A 21,513-nucleotide genomic window follows, 5' to 3' on the forward strand; every position below is an offset into this window, starting at 1 on the left:
TTTTGCCGGGGGGGGGGGCTGGGGGGTGGTGGTGCTCCTGAGGCTGGCCCCCAACTGTCTGCAGTGCTGACCTCTGTCTTGACACTGCACAGGCCAAGGTCTTGAGTGTCAGGGTGAGCAAGGAGTCTACTGTGCTGGGACCTCATCTCAAATGGGGCAAAACTCCGTCCTTGGCTCCCATCCATGGGGCAGGATAGTATGGACAAGGGCATAGACCAGCCCAGGCTCTGCAGCTGGTCTAACCTGGACATGTGGAAGGGAAGGCTGTGAGACCAGCTCGTTTGTCCCCACAAGATATTCTTTCTGTGCAAGGAAACCGGATCCAGTCATATTTTACAGGTACCCTACTGCCCCACCCAGAAGTGACTGGGTTTGGTGTGATCAACTTGGACCCCATGCTGCGCCTCTTGTCACCCAGGACACTGCAGATTGCTCAGCTTTACATTGGTATTGAGATGCTGAGGTGCATGTGTGTGTAGGCTGGTCTCCTACCACACCTCCTCATGCCCAATGGCTGGACTGTGCTTTGTGAAGAACACTCATTCAGCAGTCTAAGGTCACAGGCCAGAGAGCAGTTTGGCAGGTGCCAGAGCTGTATGTCTCTCTGGATGTGACACATGTTCAACAAAGTAATCTCTCTGGATGGTTACTGTTTGTACATTGTATCAAGTGATGTTAACAAGTTGTTTAAGTGTGCTCTTCAGTTAGAAATCTTGGAAAAATAAAACTTCCTATTGCAGAAAAAGCTGACCCCTTTTGGTTATTGAAACCACACAACTCCAGGTTGATTTTTTGTGCTTTAATGTTCTGTAGTCCAATGAAAGCATACTTCAACCAATACTGAGGCCACTGCCTCACCAGCCCAAAGGTTGCGTCTTCCCCTCAACTCCCTCATTTGGTCTTTTTGCAAGTTACTAGAATTACAAAAATAACCACTATAAATTCTCTGTATCTGGAATATAAAAACTGAGCAAAAAGTATCTCAGTAGTTATTACCTAAAAACAAAACATCTCAGAAAAAATACAACACAGGTTTAACTTCTGCAGTATTCTTTCTCATATAAAATGCTAGTAAAATAGGCTTCTTAAAAATTAAATAGTGAAATACCAACCAAATTATATACATCGTTACAGTACAAGTGAATGAGAAAAACATCCAGTTCTTAGTCTCCCAGGTAGGGAGTGGGGCACGTGGTGACCTGGGCCACATGCTCCTGATGCCTCCATGGGACAGCAGGGAGGTTTAGAAGGACAAGCAAATGCAGAGCAAGTCCCCAGGGAAGGCTAGCACTATGGTCTTTCTGAGGACGGAGTGGGGGCTGTTTTATTGCTTGCTGATTCGCAGCCTTCTCCTGGCCCCTGCCCTTGCTCTCCTCCCTGCGACCTGGCAAGGGAGGAGCTGAGCCCAGAGAAGACAGACGTGGACTTGGCGGCTCAACGTCCAAGAGGGTTGGTCCTGGTCTTTTGGGTCCCCCAGGGACCCTGGCGATCTGACAACATGGCGGGAGCCTAGACAGCTTCCTGTAGATGGCCATGTTTGCCCAGGGACCTGAGGGCAGGCGGTAGGGCTTGCAGCTTGGACGACTCTGCTGCCAGGCTGTGGTGTCTATGTTCGGCGCCGCTTGGCAGCGCTGGGGCTGGAGGGGTTACTGTTAGCGGTCAGGACTTTGTCAGTGACCCGGCTGCGCTTCCGCTTGTCCGCCCCGTCTTTACACCCCAAGTCTGAGGAGCTCTTCTCTTTGTCTTTGCTGGATTTTTCTGTTGACTTCCCCAAGCTCCCTGAAGATGAAAAAACTGAGAAACAAAATCATTTGGCTGAAGACAGAATACCCAGAACCTCACTTCATCGTCTTCTCAGGAAAATCAGAATCTACACACAGGACCCCTGACCCCAGCAGGCTTCCCCCTGGGTGGGGAGCCCCTTACGCGAGGCCTGAAGAGGGGCCTCCCGACAGAGAGCCTCGGGCGTCCCACGCTAGGCTTCCAGGCTCCGCCACGACGTCAGGAGAGGAGCAGCTGAGCCCGTGGCTCCTGCACTTTGCTTTGCTGCGGGGACGCTGTCAGGACTCCTCCTGCACTGAGATGACCCTCCGTCCTGCAGACTCTACGGCCACCTGACCGCGCCCTGCGTGAGGGAGGCCTTTCGGGGAGGGCGACGGGGTGCTGTGCTCCAGCGGGTGCAGGGCAGGGTGGGGGGTTCCACACTTACCGTCGTCAGCCCCACTGTGGGGGTCCACGTCCTCCTTCATCTCCTCCTTCATCTCCTCTTCAATGACCACTTTTCCTGTGGAGGAGACAGCTGACCTTCACTGGAAACCCACGGTGGCGGCCAGCGCTGGGGACGGGTGGGCCAGGACTGCCCCGACTCTGGCTGCCCACACAGGCGGCAGCATCCGTCACACGGATGCCCTTGAACACCCACCCTCGCCCTGCCCCCCAGGCCACCCCCATGCAGTGGAGGCAGAATTCCCCCCCCGAAGGCCCCTGACCTTCACGGTAACCGCCCACCCCTGGCCCAGGTCCCACCTTTTCTACTCCCAGATCAGACCTCTGTGGAGCCTCACCTTCTCGGACTTCTTGAATGATCTCTTCTGGAAGGACAAAGTTCCTCTCTGGATTCGGGAATGGAAGAATCTCCGACTCATGCTGACAGCAAATACGGCATTTTGTATTTAAAAAAAGAAAAAACAAACAGAAAAACAGGTGTAATGTTTGCAGGTCGTAAAGACATACAGAAGCTGCTCGGGGGCAACTGCAAGTGCAAGTAGTTAGCAAGTGCCTCTAACTACTGGGCCGAATGGACAGACCTGTGGGTACTGACCCTTCCTTCCTTCCACCTGCACAGCCTACCATAATCTAGGCTTGGCAGACAGAAGAGGGAGGGACAGGAGGGCACAGACACCACAGGCAGCCATGGGAAGGCAGAAGGGGGTCCATACCACTGGAGGGCCCCAAGGGAAAAGCAGTCCTGCCCAGACACACTGGGCAGCTTACCCCTGTGTGACTGCCCCATGGTGTACCAAGGCAGTTGACAGTCCCTGCCCACATGGTGCCAGTAGGAAGGCCATGTGCAAAGAAGCCCAGAGAGTAAGGCAAGTGAGGAAAGGTCCTCAAGCAGACTGGGCTTCCACCTGTCCTGCATGTCCCACATACCAGAGGGGACAGGGACCTGAGAATACAAGACAATGGAACCACGGGAAGGTTGAGTTGGCAGGAAGGTCCCTGGATGGGAGGGGATTAGGAGAGGGGCTTCCACTGGCAGCCCAGGTGCTGCGTGAAGTCAGGTGGTCGGTCTAAGTTTATGCATCAATGTGTGGTGTGCCAGATAAGGGGACAGATCCGTATTTTACAGTCCTTCCTGTCCTTAGAGGCCACTGTAGAAGACACGGGGCAGCTGTCCTGGGGGTAAATGGAAGTTCCCTGAGGACCTGGAAGGCCACTGTGCCTCCCAAGCAAGCACCTGTGCCAATCTCAGCCCAGAGCTTTGTCTTCCCTAGATGGGCATGATGCTGCACTCATCTCTGCACCTGGGCAGGAAACATCTGGGGAGCAGGTGCTCCAAGAAACCCCACAACTGGGATCCTAGGGAGTCCAGATAGAGCGGGTGGTGACCAGGGACTCACACCTGACTTGACATGCTCGTTGTGCAGACAGGAGTGAGGCTGCTGCAGGGAGGACCTCACTGACGGCTGCATCTGGGCAACAGGTGCTGGTCACTACAGGTGCTGCTGCAAACTGCCTACCAGGCTCAGAATGCCTTCAGTGTGAGATGCCACTGGCAGCCACCACCCAGGTTTTCAGGGCATCCCTACTGGCTCCCTACAGCTACAGAAAGTGGGGCACTTGGGACTCACCCAAGGTCAACAGGCAGCATTCTCTGCTTTAACAGTGTGTACCCCAGTCTTGCAAGGACCAGCAGGGCTGAGTCCAGCCCGGAGGCTCAGATCTCCTTCTACCAGCACTGCTCTCCTGGCCCCCTGACCTCAACGCACCTCACACTCCAAGCATACTCACCTTTGAGTTCCTGATCCCACCCACTCCTGCTGCCGCAGGGCTCTGACAGCTGCCTTTCCTCTGCCAAGAACACCCACCTGTCTACTGGCCACCCTGGTTATTCAACAAACCCACCTGCCTGTCAGACACTGCCAGCTCTGGGCTCCATAAGGATGGGGCTCTCTGTGCCACCATGTTCACCTTATGTGACTCAGATAAGTTCACCTCCTACCTTAAGCACTTTTGGGACTCCCAGAGACTGACAACAGCAAGGGGCCCATGCCTTGGCACCCTGTGGGGAAAGCCCCTGCTTCTCAGGTCCCCAGTTAGTCCCTGGAAACTTGCGCTGACTGCCCAATCTCAAGTAAGTTCCCTGAAAAAGTAACCAATTGCCACGATTAGACTGTGCTTCTCATGAGCCTCATCTGTGGGACCACCTCTGTTGCTCTGCTCAGCAGACACTAGGAGGTCAGCAATAGGCACTCCCCAACCCACTGGGCCTGGCCTCCAGGGAACACAGTGTGGGCTTCTTGTCTCCCCACCCCATGAGGGAGAGGGGTCCAGCTCACCAGTGCCTGCATGTCGTACATGGTACTCAGATGGTCCCAGATGACCTTGGATGGGACTTGCCGCCCAATATTCTGGCTGAACTTGTCCCGGATACAGATCATGTGGAAGTGTCGGTTTACCCCTGTGGGAGGAGAAGCAGGACAGTAGATAAAGGGGAAGGGGAGAAAGTGCTGTCCTGGAGAATGAAAGGGCAATGGGGGCTGGAGCCGGGAGGGTGGCAGTGGGGAGGGTAGTGAGTGGTAGGAAGGGTCAGGGGTGAGTGGAGGTGATGTAGGAGGGGCAGCAGTGCCCAAGGGGAAGGGCAGGGGTGTTGCAGGGGTAGGGGTGTGGCAGGGAAAGGGATATTAAGGGGGGGGAATTGTGGGCACAGGGGTTTGACAGAGGTGAGAGGTGTCCCTGGCAGCCAGAGTGTGTGTATGAGCCAGAATGTGCCAGGAGTGGTGGTGGAGGGGTGGTCTGAGAACAGCTCAATATCTGGGGCAGGGAGAACGTGTGTGGTGTCCCTGCAAGAAGTCCTTGGGAATAGGGGTGACCAGGGGCTGGGTGCCAGGGACAAGACTATCTTGGTGTAGTAGCGTCCAGTAGCGTCCCCAGAGAAGCAGAATCCAGGGTAGGGGTGTCTCCGGAGCACAGGGGCAAGGGTGTCCCAAGGGCAGCGGGATCTGAGGACAGAAGTGTCTCTGGGCCAGCAGGATCCAGGGGCAGGGGAGGGTCCAGGGGTAAGGGTGTCCCGGGGCAGCGGGGTCCAGGGGCAGGGGGTGTCCCGGGACAGCGGGGTCTAGGGCAAGGATGTCCCTCGGGCGGGGGATCTAAGGGCAGGGGTGTCTCTGGAGCGGCGGGATCCAGGGGCAGGGGTGCCCTGGGCGGCGGGTTCACGGGCAGGGGTGTCCCGGGACAGATGTGTCCAGGGACAGGGGTGTCCCGGGCGGCGAGTTCATGTCCAGGGCAGGACAGTCCCAGGGGCAGAGGGGCATGATTGTTCATGGCATAAGTTTTGAGGTAGATGTTATGTCACAATATTAATTGGACTAACATCTGGTTACCTTGAGCAGGTTACTTAGGAAAACTTCCTTGCTTACAAAACAGAGGTAGTGATAAATAACTAAAGAAGTAAATATTATACTAGTCCACTAGGTAAATTACTACTGATAGCAAGGCACATCCCTACAGATGGGTTTGCTTCTTCCTAATCCTGCCCTCCTGCCCAAGTTTTCTATGAATAAGCAGTCACTTGCTTTTATTAGCACTATGACAAGGTCATTTAAACTTCTAGAAATTTTGAATTCCCTAGACAAAACACTCTGTGGTTCAAATGAAGTTAAACAAGTTTCTTTTCATTAGTTCACAGAGAGGAGATGTGACCTGCTATGGTTTCCCCCCAAAGGCCCATGTGTCAAAGGCTTTGTCTTCAGCTCATGCTGCTACTTGGAGTGGTGGGACCTTTAGAAGGAGTAGCCTAATGGAAGGGAGTTAGGTCATTGATAATACGCCCTTGGAGAGTTANCACACCACCGTCTCCTCGGCCGGGCTGGTGGCCGCCTCCCCGGGGGCCCTTGTCGCCCGGGGCGCCCCCGCCGCCCACCTCGGCTTCCCCCATGGCCGCCGGGAGCGACCAGCGCCCGGCGCGAGCAGGCGCGGCCACGGGCTCCGCGCAGGCGCACTCGAAGGCGGGCGGGTACGCGCCAGGCGGGCGCGCGCGCCGCGTCGGCGCAGGCGCAAAGAAGTCCTGGCTTCCGGCGCATGCCCGCGGCGCCCCCTGGCGGCCGACTCTTCCCGCCGCACTCTGCTTGGCTCTGCGGGTTGCAGGGGGCTGGTGCAGGGCACTTAAAAAACGTTATTTTAAAAAGCGCGATGAGATAAAGAACACGGCATCAAACTAGAAAAATGAAAGAAAACTTGTGTGTCAAAGAACACTACCAAAAAAACGAAAAGATGACCCACCGGGGTGGGAGAAAATATTTGCAAATCGTATATCTGATAAGGAACTTGTATCCATAATGCGTAACTCTTACAATTAATATGAACACAACAATTAATCTGACTAAAATAGTCAATATACTTGACTGGACATTTCTCCAAAGAAGACATATAGATGGACAACGAGCACATGAAAAGATGGTTGGCGCCACTGGTTATTAGGGAAATGCAAATCAAAACTACATACTTGGGCATTTACAAACACACATCGATGAATGTACAATTATAATGCACCAGTAAAAAAGTGACATGCCCTTTCACATCCTCCTGGGTGACTAGAATAAGAAAGCCTGATGAGATCAGCGCTGGGGAGGATGTGGAGAAATCGAGGACCTGCAGGCAGAGACGGTGAGACTGAATCACAGGGCAGCTGTCTTTGAAAACAGGCAATTCTTTAAGGGACTGAACGTTGTCACCATAAGATCCAGCAGCTCACCGTTGGTCCCTACCAGAGGTAAATGAAGACATGCATCTACACAAAGGCTGCCACAGGAATGTTCCAGAGCTACCCATAATGGCAGGAAGACAGAAGCAATCTAACCTCTGATGATGCCTGATGAATGGATCAAGGTGGTAAACCCATACCGTGGAGTCGTAGTAAGGAGTGGAGCATTGACACACTATAACACAGGTGAGTCTTGAATGCACTGTGCTGAGTCAAAGAATCCAGACACAACTGGTGTGGTGGCATAGGCCTCAGCAATTCAGCCAGGCCCTAAGCAACTTAGTGAGACTCTGTCTCAAAATAAAGGGGGTGGGGGCTGGGGTCGTGATTCAGTGGTTAAGTGCCCCTGAGTTCAATCCTGGTTAAAAAAAAAAAAAAAAATCCAGACACACAAACACAGGGCACTCGGGGGAGGTGAACATGGGCAGTGATTGCTCGTGGATATTGGGTTTCTTTTTCTTTCAGATATTTTTTTTAGTTGTAGTTGGACACAATACCTTTATTTTATGTATTTATTTTACGTGGTGCTGAGGATGGAACCCAGAGTCTCACACATGCTAGGCGAGTGCTCTGCCGCTGAGCCCCAGCCCTGTGTTGGGTTTCTTTTTAAAGGGTGAAAATGCTGTCAAATTAGGTTGTGTCCAGGGCTGCACAGCCTGAGTGAAACCCACCTTAAATGTACACCTTAAATGGTGAACTGCAGGGCATGCAAATTAAACCTCAATAAAGCTGCTAACACAGGCGACAATTCCTGCGGGAGTGGGGTTCTGATTGGCTGTGACTGTGGGCTGGACCAGGGGGAAGGCCCTCCTGGGCTCTGCCGGCCTTTACTGCCTACCTACACCCCTACACCCCTACACCCCTACACCCACAGTTGGGGTCCTTGGGGGATGGAGCAGAGGTCAACTCCAGCCCTAGTCTGGAGTTTCTTAGGTGTCCAATTGCAGGCCTGGGCCATTGGCCAGGCCCGGCGGGGCCTGGGTGGAGTTGGGGTGCAATCTGGGTGGGGCTGAAGCTAGCCAGGGTCTGAGTCCCGGTGGCGCTGAGATTGGGTGGAGCTTGGGCGGGGCGTATGAGGGCTGCTCCCAGCCGAGTGACCTCCATAGTCCTTGGCGGGCACTAAGGCTCTGCCTGCCCTGCCACCTTCCGGCCAGCGTGAGCTCTGTCCCCCTGCTTTTCCAGGCCACGTCTGTCAAGGTCCTGTGGGGGACACCCCACTGGCCAAGTCTCCTGGAGGGTGTAGACTTTGGGGTCAGGCTTTTGGGTTCCTTTCTTGGCTCTGCTGTCTCCCAGCTGTGTGACCAGGGTAAGCCTCTGAGCCTCTACAGGACTCAGTGTCCTCCTCTGTGCAGTGAAGTCCACAGCGGTCCAGTGCTGGGGGCGAGGCTGTATTGATGAAGTTGTTCACTTGCCCTGGGCCTGGGCTGTGGTAGTCTTGGGTCTGGTCTCCTTGCAGCCAGGCTTGACCAACTTCAGTGAATGCTCTCCTTGAGTCCAGTGGCTCAGAGCTGGTCAACTGTCTGGGGCCTGGGCCTCAGTTTCCCACCTGTGAAGGGGGGTACTGGTGAGGTTGATCCTCACAATCTTTGGCAGAGATGTGGTCCAGTGAGGCTTTGTGAGTGACAGTGTCCTGTGGAGTGGCAGTGTGACTGGGCATTCTACCCCTGGCAGGGCCTGTGCTGGCCTCTGCCTGGTGGGCATGTGGGACTTGTCTCAGCTGGGGGCTGCAAGGTGGGGTGAAGCACAGCCCACAACCACTCTGGGTCCAGAGGTTGCAGCCCTTCCCATTATCACCTCTTTGCTGTTCCCTGGGCACCTGGGGCCCCTCCTCTGACCAGGTTAGGCTCTGTGTGCACCTGGAATCTTACGACAGGCGAGACTCTCCTTCAATCTGGAGAGCTCCCTTTGATGCCCCCTTCTCCACCACCCTGCCTGGCAGTCCCTGGGGCTGGGCAGGGCCTCTCCAGGCTCTCTGTACCTGCTGTGTGAATGTCACACTGACCCGCAAGCCCCACACTGTCCACTGCAGACAGGTCCTGGAAGGTGTCTGGCAGCCAGGCTTGATACAGTCAGGGGAGTTGGACAGTCTGGGCAAGGGGAAATGTCCTTCTCAGCTTCTTTACTTGAAGCCACACCAGGTACATGTAGAACATACTGCACGCCCGTCTCAGGAAGGGGCAGAACACTGTGGTCAGCTGCTTGGACTCTGCCCACTGCTCTGAGTTGACTGACCTCCTGTTTTCACACATATGTGAGCACAGCTGGGGCCAGATGCATGCAGAATCGAGAACTCTTGAGTCCAAGGGGAGGCTGTGCCTGTGGGCATCCCAGGTCCACAGTGGCTGCTGTCGGGCAGACTCTGGAACAGCACCTGCCTGATTGTGTCTGTGACTCCGCATCCCGGGAGCCTCTGTTTCCAGGGCACCTTTCAGGGTTAGTAGCTTCAAATAAGGTGGGGAATTGGGCTGGGGATGTAGCCCAGTTGGTAGAGAGCTTTCCTCGAATGCACAGGCCCTGGGTTCAATCCCCAGCACCACAACGACAACAAATAAGATGGGGGATAAAGCTTATAATATGGAGTGCAACGGGCCAGAAGAGAGCAGTGTATGGGCCCTGAGTCTATGTAGATCTGAGTGGACCCCGAGATCCTGCTGGAGGAAAGCCCTCTGGGCCAGTAAGTGGAGAGCAGGAGGACACACCCCTCTTTGCCCACAGTTCCTTTCCCCCGATTGTTCAGGCAAGCAGAGGCCATTGTCCAGGGATGGAAGTGGGGTTGGCTAGGCAAGAGTCATTTGGTTGTTTATTGAGCACCTACTGTGTGCCTGGGCCAGGGCTCTCTTTCTTCAGAGAGACCATGGGTCTCAGGGGAAGCTCACCCTGAGCACATGTGGTTCTCAGCACACGAAGGCACCTGTGCTAGGCAGGTCTGGCACCACCAGCTTCCTTGGGCACCTGGAAGGCTTGGGTACTGGTAGGGGCCAGCTTAGACCAGAGAGCTTTCCCTGGAAGTTCTGAGCCAATTAGACCTCCAGGGCTCTTGGGGGACCCTGCAAGGGATGGGGGTGATGGGCAAGGGCTTTCTCCAATTAAAAAAAATGTTAAGCTGGGCGCAATGACACATGTCTGTGATCCCAGCGGCTTGGGAGGCTGAGGCAGGAGGATCACGAGTTCAAAGCCAGCCTCAGCAACAGCGAGGAGCTAAGCAACTCAGTGAGACTCTGTCTCTAAATAAAATATAAAATAGGGCTGGGGGATGTGGCTCAGTGGTGGAGTGCCCCTGAGTTCAATCCCCAGTACCATCTCCTCGTAACTGGGGTGCCACGATCTTAGGGCCTCATGCCATGGCCCCGTGGGGAGCAGAAGTGCCATGCACACAGCAAAGCCTGGTGGCTGCAGCCTGTGTGTAACACGCGGGAACATCAGGTGGGTCTGTCGCGTGGGACACCAGGGGAGGCCTCTTTGAAGGAGGTCGACATCAGGTGCTGGTGGGCAGTCTGCACACCTCTGAGGTGAGCAGCAGGAACATCAGCCTGGGAGCAAGGAGCAGAGAGAATCCAAAGACACCAGAGACAGAGGTGTCTGAGAAGAAGCCCTCTATCTAGCCAGCCTGCTTGGGTTCTCTCTCTGTACCATGTGAGTTTAGAGAGAACACCAGGCACACGTCTGCAATCCCAGTGACCTGAGAGGCAGAGAGGGGAGGCCAGCCTTAGCAACTTAGGGAGACCCTGTCTCAAATTGAAAAATAAAAAGGGCTGGGGATGTGGCTCAGTGATAAAGTGCTCCTGGGTTCAATCCTTAGTAAACCTTGCCCCCCACAAAAGAGAGAAAACAGTAGTGTTCCTGGGGCTGCAGCGATAGATGGGACAATGCAGAACCCTCTCCTGTGCATCCTTGGCATGAGGGGATGTTTTTGTTCCGGGGATTGAACTCAGGCACTTGGCCACCGAGCCACATCCCCAGCTCTATTTTGTACTTTGTTTTTAGAGACAGGGTCTCACTGAGTTGCTTAGCACCTCGCTTTTGCTGAGACTGGCTTTGAACTTGTGATCCTCCTGCCTCAGCCTCCCAACTGCTGGGATTACAGGCGTGTGCCATTGAGCCTGGCTATGAGGTGGTTTTTTGGACCACACAAGTGAGATGCCTATTCAGAAAACTGAACAAGAACCTCTGATGGGTGGCCTCTTCCTGATCTGGGTCCATCATCTTTCCCAGCAGACAGGAGGGGCTGTCACCTAATCAACACGTCTTCACTCCTACCTCCTTTCTTCTTTTGGTTTTGGTACTGGGGATTGGACCCAGGGGTGCTTAACCACTGAGCCACATCCCAAGCCCCACTTTTCAGTTTTATTTAGAGACAGGGTCTCATTAAGTTGCTTAGGACCTCATTAAGTTGCCGAGGCTGGCTTTGAACTCTCGATCCTCCTGCCTCAGCCTCCTGAGACACTGGAATTACAGCCGTGTCAGACCATGTCCAGCTCCACTTTCTTCTTGTTTAGGAAAAATCAATGTGATTGAGGTTCCAATATAGTTATTTGTTTTCTCCAAAGAAGCCTGTGGTCTGAAGAAATTAAATGTTGGTCTTCAGAGGACCCACTGGACCTAGGACCCCAGCATGGAGCATCCCCAGCCTCAGCCCAGGCTTGCAGCTGCACATCAAGCCTGTAGGGGGCGCTTACCACCCACTGCTTGACCCAAATCACCATCCTGTCTCTGAAAGTTGCAGGCAGAAGCCCAGTAGGGGCACAGCCATCCGGGGATTTGGGGGCCCTGTTCTGTGGAGCCTGTCCTCCCAGGGCCATTCTCATCATTTAAAAAAGAAAACCCATGGCTGGGCACGGTGGTGCCTGTCTGTAATCCCAGCTTCTCAGGAGGCTGAGGCTGGGTGCTTGGCAAGTTGAGGCCAGCCTGGGCAAAGTAGTGAGACCCTGTCTTAAGTAAAAAAGACTGGGGGTGCGGCTCAGTGGGAGAGAGCTTCCCCAGCATGGGTTGGCCCTGGAGTCCATCCCCAGGACTGGAAGCCAAACACACGAGAGGACAGCCCAGGCCTTTGGCGAAGGCCTGTGAGCGCTTGCTGGGGCTGTGTTTTGGACAGGCCCAGTGGCCGCCCGGGGTCTCTGACTTGAGGCGTGAGGCCCAGCCACTCCCCGCACCCTCCTGAGTTGCCTGGGCAGGGTGGGCAGCGCTGGGCCCGGCTGTTTTTGTTGTCTTGCTCTTTGGGCCTTGGGGGAGACCAAGGCTTGTGTTTCCTGACGGCCATCCCAGGTGTGGCCCAAGTTCTTTGTCACAGCCCTGTGACAAGGAGAGCCAGGCTCTGCTGGGGGGTCTCGTCTGTGTCTGTGTCCTGAGTGCCCAGCTGCAGCCCTGACGGCAGGGCCCGTGCGTGCGCCTGGGAGTGAAGAAGGCCTCTGCTCCCTCTGGGCCCGCGTCCTTTGTGCCTCACAGAAGGCCTCAGTCTCACGCTTCCTGTCCCAGCAGGCGGGGACCTGAGCCCAGGAGTGCTGCATCATAGGTTGCTGAACCCCTGGGGAGCCAGGTGTTCCCTCTGCCCCAGGACCCCAGAGCAGCAGCCCCTCTCCTCTCTGGAAGTGGTGAGTCCAGGAACAGCCCTCACTCTTCCCAGACCAGGAATGACTGACTGGTCCTCTTTCCCATGGCCCCTGGGAAGCCCTGACTGGTTTCCTTGGACCCAGGGGCATCGGGTACTGAGGGCGGTGAAAAGAGGGCCGAGGGCTGGGACCCACTCTGGGGGCTGCTGCAGGAGACAGCGGCTGCAGCTTGACAGGGACAGCGTGTGGTCTCAGCCTCCTCAGTGCTGGGCCCTGAGCTCAGAGCCAGCATTACTGACTCCCTGTCCTGACCTAGAGCCCCAATCCAGCAACACCTCTGGGGGTACAGCAGAAGATGGCTGCAGACGGCCGGTGTCCCTGCTGCGTGTCTAGTGTGAGTCTCGGCTCCTGGGTCCCTTAAGACCCTGGCACAATCACAACTCTGAAAGCAGGACAGGGGCAGGACTGTCACAGAACCCCCTGACTGTGCCCGGGCAGCTCACCATTTCAGGCTCGACCCAGCTCTGAGGGGACCGAGGAGGGCCAGATGTGTTGGAAAAGATCCCGCTGATGCAGCTTCCAGAGGCCAGCTCTGCTTTGTCCCTGCACACACGGTGGAAGGTCAGTGTTCCTCTAAAAAGTCACTCTGAAATAAAAGTTCCTTGTGCCCCAGTCCTGCCTGGAGGGCAGCTCTGCAGCAGCTTGGCTTTGGCTCTGGAGGGGGCAGATCGGGGTGGGGGCTGACTCGGTGGGTGCCAACTGCAGCCCAAGTGGAGGCAGAAAGGAGGAGATGGGAACTGTCCAGCGGCACCCGGCCACCCTGCAGCAGAGGGTGGCATCTCCGAATGCAGAGATGAGAGAAAGGTATCTGAGCTTCCCAAGGGAGCAGGGTGATCACAGTCTCTGAGGGACCTGGGGCAGCGGGACTTGCAGCCTGGACAGCAGCATCCATATATGAAGAGCAGGGACCTGGAGACAACAGGAACCAGGAGTGCCAGTCCTGCCACGACTGGGAGCCTGCTGTGTATGGGGCACCTGGGCCAGTCAGCTGGCCAGAAGAGGCCACGGGGGATGCCGGGGCTGGGTGAGTGCAAAAGCCAAAGGTAACAATAGGGTGCTGACCGTCTGTCGTGGGGCAGAGCTTGCCCAGAGTCCTGGACATGGGTTTATTGATGGACTCGAATTTCTTGCCTGGTTTCTCAGGCAATGACATCATATTTAAGTGCCATCTTTAGCGTATCTGATCAGATTCACCCCCTAGGACAGAAAGGGAGCTTTGGATGTGTGGCTAAGAGAGTGCTGCTGACCGTCGGTCATGGGGCAGAGCTTGCTGAATGCTGTGCTCCGCCACAGCTGCCCGCCACAGCTGCCCCATGGCGCTGGCTCTCCACCCACATCTCCAGGGCACCTTTGCCCAGCGTTGGTTTAGGTGGTTCAGGCAGGGCAGGTTTTGACCTGCCTGTGAGTGGGTGGGCTGCTATCTACTGCCGGCTGGAGGGTCCCCCGCCTTCCTATCTTGCCTCCCCAGTTTCTGGCCAGGTGGGTTTGCCAGCACGCAGAGCAGACCCTGTGGCTTCAGGGGATGGGGGAGGTCCCGGACGGCTGCAGCTGCTGGGAAGGGGGTTTGGCTGGGGTGGGCCAAGTGTCCGTCATCCTGGACCCTGCTCCTCTGGCCCAGACACACGTCCGTCCCTTGTGAGGGAGGCACACTATCACCAGCTGGACATGTCTCGGTGGGAAAGCAGCTGCTCCTGGAGCGAAGCTAAGGGGCGAGCAGGAGAGGGAAAGGGCCGTGGGCCACCAAACTCCCAAACCCCACGAGTCTCATCAGCTGCCTGCAGGCTGGCTCTCAGGTGGAGAGGCTGCCCGGGAAGGCGGGCTGGGGATGGCACAGGCAGGGGCAAGCTTGGGGTAGGGCCAGCGGCGGGCCTTCCTGTGGCCTGGGCTCCTGGCTGGGCCTGATGGTCCCACCCGCTAGAGCAGGTGTCCCTGACCCTTCCCTGCAGGGTGGGGCCCGCTCTGGCTCATCCAGCCTTGGGACAGAGGCAAGTACCAGTTCAGAGCTGAGCAGCTGCTGTCCTTGAATGTCCGGAGCTGTCGAGCCGCCTCTTTCTTCCTGGACAGAGCAGGCCTGGGCATGGGTCTGCCTTCTCAGAGCCTTAGGCGGCCCTGGTCTGATGGGTCCAAACACCTGTCCACCCATTAACAACAGAGGTCTTCTGTCTGTGGGGGAACTGGAGCAAATGTGTGCTCCACAAAACCCAAACATGCTGGCGGGCACCCTGCCTGCCCCCTCCAGGCCCTCAGAGGCCCCTTCCTGCTCCCTGTTTCCCAGGACTTCGGAGCCCCTTCCTCCTCTGTGGCGGGCACACCGAGGGAGATGCTGTCTCTCTGCTGTGATTTCTACAGAGAAAGAAAATTACCAGTAGTTATCATATTTTCTCCCAAACCTTGACACATCCCAGGTGACGCATGCAGTCACCGACAGACAGCGACACTTCCTCTCTCCCCAGAGACTTGCGTAGGCTGCAGGGGAGGCTGGAAGCACCTCTCCTTCCTTCTTCCTCCTGCAGGGGCCTCCTCAGGGAGAGCCGGCAGCCTGCTGGAGGGTGCTGGAGATGGGCTGGCGGCTCAGTGCTGCACAGCGCAGAGCCTCACGCTGGTCTCGGGCGCAGCCCAGGCTCCTGTCTGCAGCAGCTGCCTTTGTCCCCCTGCCCCCAGGGACTGGCTGGTGGGAGCCCAGGAGGAGCCATCTAGAAGCAAGCCTCCAGTGCCCGCCCTCGGGGCACCCTGGCGGAAGCACCCTCCATCACAAAGGGGAAAGGGGAGATCCTAGGGGCTGTCTGGGCCTCGGGCTCACCTGCAGGTGCTTTCCTGATCTTCGGCTGAAGCTGCCGACACCCCCAGCCCCGGCCGCTCCCCTGGAAGCTCACTGCGATGCATCCCGAGCAGCAGGTCCTCCCTGTCCCTCTGGGGCACAGCCTTGAAGCTTCCCCCACTGCAGCTGCCAAACCCATCAGTCTTCATCTCAAATGGAAATGTCAAGTTCAACAGGCACTGGCCTTGTTATCAGCTGCGTTTGTGGCTCTATAAACAGAGAATTTTCTCGGGTCACTGCTCTGCAGAGAGGGACCAAACAATCAATGAGAAAAGCCCAGGTGGCTTCCTGCACTATACCACAGATTTCCCTCCCTACCGTCCACCGTCTATCCGTCACCCACATGCCCATCTGTCCACCCACTTCTTCGCCCATCCATCTGCCCACTGATCTACCAACTCATCCACCTACCCATCTATCAATCATCCATCCATCCATGCACCCACCCAGTACCTGCCCATCTGTCCATCATCCAACAACCGTTTGCTGGCCCAGGCGCCAGCACACCCCTCACACTGGAGAGCAGGGAGACGCTAGCACTTGGGCTGTGGAACACAGCTCGGGGTAACCAGGGTGGGCTCAGGCCTGCTGTGGGAGGCCACCCTGGATGCTGAACGGCTTGCTCCTGGGGGGTTTTTCTTGAGCCTTAGGACATACCGTCCACGTGGACCCAGTTGGCCCTCACTGCAGGGTGCGTCCTTGTTTCCTCAGGCACCCCGACTCAGGCCCTTTAGCACCTCGCTTCCCACAGGATTGGCTGGTCTTCCTTCTCTTCCTCTTCCACCCACTCCCAGGGCCAGAGCAGCCTCCTCCCTCTGAGTGGCAGCATCTGGAGGTCTGGGCCTCCAACACTGGCCAGGTGACCGGGTTGACACGTGGCCCAGCTGGGAAGCTGGCTGAGGAAGCCAAGGACCTGACCCCCAGCAGAGGGGATGCACAGGCCCTGCCAATGCCCTGGGTGTGGCCATCTCTGGGACATAGACACTTAATTCCAGGATGGGGCATGGTGCCTCTGCTCAGGGGCCATCAAATAGCAGTGTGAACCCTTCTCCTGGGCTCCAGGGAGAACTAGCCTGGGGCTGTCCTGAGGTGTCACCACAGGTGAACCTGAGGCCCCCTGGGAGGGCCAGAGGGTGGTAGGGCAGCGGAAGGATGGGGCGGGCCCAGCTGGGTTGGAGTGTGTGTTGCTGAACTACCTCTTCTGTCCACTAACTGGCCTTGTTGGATCAGGGGCTCCAGGCTGTCCACTACTCCAGGACATGGATCCAGGGCCCCTTGGCCCTCTCAGCTTTGGCCCCTGACTCAGACCTCAAATGCTGCCTGCTCAGAACCAGGTGGACAGCATCTGTGGAGGTCCAGGAGCAGATGCCCTGAGGGCTAGACATCTCTGGGCTGAGCTGGCTGTCCGGTCCTAAGGACAGTCTGACCATGTGTAGACGCAGCCTTGGCATGGGCACATTGGGAACATTTTGGGTGCTCTGACATTGTAGCATCTTGAAGCGCTTAACTTGGGACTCAGGGCGGACTTATCCCCTAGGGACACACGTGCACACAGGAACGTGCACGCAGTTATGGCAAGTCCCCTTGTTATGGTTTGGATGTGGTGTCCCAAAAAGCTCCCGTGTGAGACAGTGCAAGAAGGTTCAGAGGAGAGGTGACCAGGTTATGAGAGTCTTAACCCAATCGGTGAATTCCTCCCCTGAGAGGAGTTAACTGGTGACTGAGGTGGTGGGATGCCGCTGGGGGCGTGGCTTTGGGAGAGTGGGGTCTGTCTCTGTTTCCTGATCACCGTGGTGTGAGCTGCTTCCCTCCACCACCCTCTCCTGCCCTGATGTCCAGCCTCACCTCCAGCCCTGAGGAATGGAGCCGGCCTTCTCTGGACTAAGACCTCTGAAACCCTGAGCCTTCAAATGAACTCTTCCTCCTCTGTAATGGGTGGGACAGGTCCTTTAGTCACAGCAGCAAAAAAAGCTGGTTAAAACTCTAGTAGCAAAAGGGAGGGAGGCGCTGGTCCTTCCACCACCGGGCACTGTGGACGAGACCATCTCAGAGCCTGCGGTGGGCGGCTGCCCGTCAGTGTCCTGCTGCTGCCGTGAGAGGTAGGACAGTTGGGGCCCTTGCTGAGTCCCGTGGCACAGCTACTGCTCCGGGTCTAGAAGGCTGAGATGAGGCCCAGCCAGCAGGGTTCCCAGGGCTCAGGCCACTGTGGGGGTCAGGCCCCCGCGTGAGGGACTGTCTTCCTGCTCTTGGCTCTGGGAGGCTGCTGTTCTCTGCCTGGGGTCCCACCAGCTTCAAAGCCAGCAGGGGCAGGTGGAGTCCTGCTTACCTAGGGAGCTCTCCAGCCTCCCCACAGGGAGGACCTGGTGAAGCCCTCTCAGGGTCCTGGGGTCACACTTGGTTCACCCGACACCCCAGACTTACCTCGCACACTCAGGGTGCAGCTTTTGTCCCATCTGCAAAGTCCCCTCGACCCTGTCACCTAACACGGCCGTGTGTGCTCAGGTTCCAGGGTGGGGCCAAGGACTTCTGCCTCCCACAGAAGTCAAGCAGCCTTTCCCGGGGTGAGGCAGACCCGAGGCTCTGAAGCAGGAGGATCCAGAGTTGCAGGCAGATGAAGAGGAAGGACGGGCCAGTCTGTGTGCCAGAAAGCCCTGTCCCAGTAACCCGGGGAGGGCGAGAATGCCCCGGGGAGGGAGGGACCCTGATGCTCCTTTTGCCCTTCCTCTGGGTTAGATCATGTGCCACTTGAAAATTGTATATATTTAAATTATACATTAAAAAGATGAAGCAGGTCCCGGTCAGGGCTCCCAGGCAGGCAGGCTCACAGCCATTTTGGGCTTCCTGGCAAGTAATGAATGGAGAATCATTTAAAACCACCCACAGGCGCTCCAGAACCCCAGGCTCAGCCCTGAGTTTGCAGGCGGCCTGCGGGGAGGGTTATGATTGCTCCTTAAATCATGCATGAGCTGGCCTTTCCGTAGTCTGGGAAAGCAATTTCATGTCCACCGCCCCCCTGCAGGTGGGCAGCTCTGCCTGGGGTCGGGGCAGGTGTCCCTAGGTCTGATCATTTTGCTTTTCCAGTGGCTGCCTGTCTGGATGCGTGAAAAAGTCAAGGGTAAGCCAGAAAATGCACCAGTGTCAGGTGGCACTCTGGGGCTCCCCTGGCACCTGCCAAAGCTCACGGAGCTGGGGTGACTTGGGTGTCAGGGGAATATAATCGAAAAGGAAAGCTCCTGCAAGAGCAAGAAAACTTCTCTGCTAAGGTAGAGAGAAAGATAACGGCTTTATCACCAAGTGAGCATTAAATTGGAATCCATGCTCATCGCGGGCGATCTGCTGAGCGTTTGCAAAGACAGAGATCTTAGTCTGCATATAGCCAGGCAGATGCGACCCATCACACTGTGTTCTCAGAATAAGCAGCGGCTCCTCCTCAGGCAGGGCAGCACCCCACACACACTTCACCCCAACCAACCCCCTGGAAATCCTGGTAATTGGCTTGTCGGGAGGGACCCTGCACTTCCTCATCTCTGGGACGGGAGGCAGCGTGGAGCAGCCTGCATGGGAGTTAGGTGCCTGCCCTCCGCAGGGACAGCCAGGCCAGGGCACCCTTGCTTGCTGTTTACATTGCAAAGAGATGATGGCTTCCAGGTCCTCAGAAAGACACTAGAGCCTTTGTAGCTTTTAAAAAGATTTATATACATGTCAAACACACCGCAATTACAAGTTCCAAGTAAAAGCTGAAGGTGGGGGCAGGTGCTTTCCTTCCACTTTTGCACCAAGGAAAATGACTTTCTTCTCTTTATTTTCTGTTTTCCCTCCCAGGGCCTGTGACGAGGCTCCTCTGTCTCAGGGTGGGCCACTGGGAAGGACGGCGCACACAGTGGTGCTGGTATTCTCCTGGCTGGGAGATACTTCCGGAGTGCTGCATGCCCGGGGGACAGAGTCAGCTATGCTGCCAGCTCCTTCCTCAAGGCCCTTGTGAGGCCCCATGCAGCAGGTTGTGAGGCAGGGGACATTAGCCATTGTCACTTCTGTGGCTATGGGCTGGGCCCTGGGGCTAGCACCTTGTTCTTAACTGAACGGGGTGGAGAATGGTGGGGGCTGCAGATGGGGTGCTGCCCAGAGGGAGAGCAGCTCTGGCTGGGTAGGGGTAGGGGTCAGGATCCCTGAGTGGACAGTGGACCTTAAAGTCCATGCCACAAGCCCAGCCCCAGTATGACTCTCTTTCTTGCTGAACCAGTCAGGGTCTGGGGGCTGGTTGCTCAGGGGATGTGGGCCCACCCTTTCCTAGGCCCTTTTCTTCACCCATCAAGGGTCCAATGGGGGTCACCACCTCCTAGGCCCGCCCGTCCATGGTGAAGCGCAGGTCTCCGGGCCTCCTCTCATAGAGAAAGCCCGATGCACCAATGGAGCTGTTCTGCAGGACCCATGGCGTCCACTCTGTCCCCTGGCTTGTCACACACAGTAGAAGCTCATTAAATGTGTGTCCAGTGCTGGTGACAGAATGCAGATTGGAAGAGTGGGCCGTGGGGACAGGTAGGTGCAGCAGCCAGGGGGTCACGCTCAGGACCAGGGCATACGTGGGAGCTCTGGGTCTGGAGGAGGGGCCTGCTGTTCCCTCCAGCCTGGGGTCAGGTCACCTCTGGCAGGCCAAGGTCCATGCCACTGGACAGATTGGGGTCCACACCATCAGACAGGAGGTGAGGTTCACGGTCTCAGATAGCCTGGGGTCCATACCACTGGACAGGAGGTGGGTGTTCTCTGTGCCCAGTCGGGGGCAGGCCTGCAGCGTCAGCAGGTCTGCTGGCCCTTCGCGAATGCAGAGGAATGGCTGACCAGGTGGGGAAGATTGCCTGCAGAGGTGAATAGGGCAACTTGGGCCCAAGAGACATGGTTGATGTGGACAGATAGAGCCAGCAGTGCAGGGTGCACGCTGACCAGCTCCCTATGGGGGACCAGGTTCCCATTGCCATGCTGGGGTGACTCTGGGGACAGGGTGGCTCTTGGGGATGCTGAAAGTCATAATGTTCCCTATTGCTTACATGCCTCTAGAGGCTTGAGGTGAGATCCTGTCCCTCCTTCCTGTCCCTTTTGGCCTTACCTGGGTTGCATCCAATGACTGCTTGGGGGAGGTGTAGGTATAAGGCCCAGTGCCCGCCCCCCCCTCCGGGGCACACCTGACACCTGAAGGGCTGCCCCAGGTGACGACTAAGGCTTGTGGAGGTCACATGGAAGCTCTTCCTGCTGCCCTGCCCTGCCCTGCTCTGCCCTGCCTCGGTGGCCAAGGACACCGCCTGGTCAGTGTCTGACCCCCACCCCAGGCCATGCCCTGGGGCAGACCCCAGCTCCCAGAGCCCCATCTTGCAGACACTCCCTTGAGCTGAGCTCCTGGCTTGCTTGGCTTGCTCTGAGGCCTCCTAGCAGGAAGCTCAGGCTCCCTGGGTGGGGTCAGGCTGTGCCTCCTGCCGTCATCCCCTCCCCTCGCTGAGACCCTGCACCACACTCTTCTAGGAGGTGGACTGGAGGGAGCTGACCTGGCCTGAAAGCTCTCTGCTTGCTCCAGGGGAAGGAAGCCCCTGGGCCTTTGCCCTCCTCCTCTGGAAGACTCCGGGGGTGGCCCCCATGGGCTCCTGGGGCTTGAGCTGGCTCTGACTCATCTGTGAACCGAGTGGCTTCTCACAGGGCCTCTGGGATCAAGGAGAGCAGGGACCAGGCTCAGCCTTGAGTCTGTCCCCAGGTCTTTCTCCAGGGTTCATCCCCACCCTTGGTTGTGGGTGGGAGCGCTGGGTATCTTGCCCTGGGGTCCTTGGTCCACAGAGGCCCGTCTTGGCTTCCCGGGTCCCTGCTGACCCTCGGCCTCTGCCTGGAAGGCATTTTCAGGGTCCACCCCTCTGGCCCCGGCCTGGAGGCTCGCTGTTTCCTTGCTGGGCTGGACTTCGGGAGCCATGGCCGGAACCGGAGGAGACCAGGACGCTGTGCCCCTACAGCCCTTTTAAGAGGCAGGCACCCATTCACACCCGTTCCCTCTGCCCCCCGAGATGCTGCCAGGACCCAGAAGAGGGACCCAGGCCCAGGAAGGCAATGACACAGCCCGGGGACCGTGT

General features: G+C 56.9%; 1 protein-coding gene and 1 long non-coding RNA gene across 2 annotated transcripts in view; one reads left to right on the top strand and one right to left on the bottom strand.

Moving 5' to 3' along the window:
* The window catches only part of LOC125618934, a 3,179-nt gene extending 2,434 nt beyond the window's left edge, over window positions 1–745 (top strand). The window contains exon 2 of the long non-coding RNA XR_007350310.1: window positions 340–745. This is a non-coding gene — a long non-coding RNA (uncharacterized LOC125618934). The remainder of the gene's footprint in view (window positions 1–339) is intronic.
* A 586-nt stretch (window positions 746–1,331) lies between these two features.
* Window positions 1,332–6,175, bottom strand: LOC107150552 (MRG domain binding protein). Its single transcript, XM_048811923.1, is given in 7 exon segments — window positions 1,332–1,794; window positions 2,210–2,284; window positions 2,565–2,646; window positions 4,226–4,366; window positions 4,563–4,895; window positions 6,073–6,111; window positions 6,113–6,175. Coding segments are annotated over 7 exon segments (906 nt in total). The 5' UTR covers window positions 6,161–6,175; the 3' UTR covers window positions 1,332–1,606.
* Window positions 6,176–21,513: the final 15,338 nt, after the last annotated feature.

Source organism: Marmota marmota, unplaced genomic scaffold (assembly GCF_001458135.2).
Source record: "Marmota marmota marmota unplaced genomic scaffold, marMar, whole genome shotgun sequence".
NCBI lineage: Eukaryota > Metazoa > Chordata > Mammalia > Rodentia > Sciuridae > Marmota > Marmota marmota.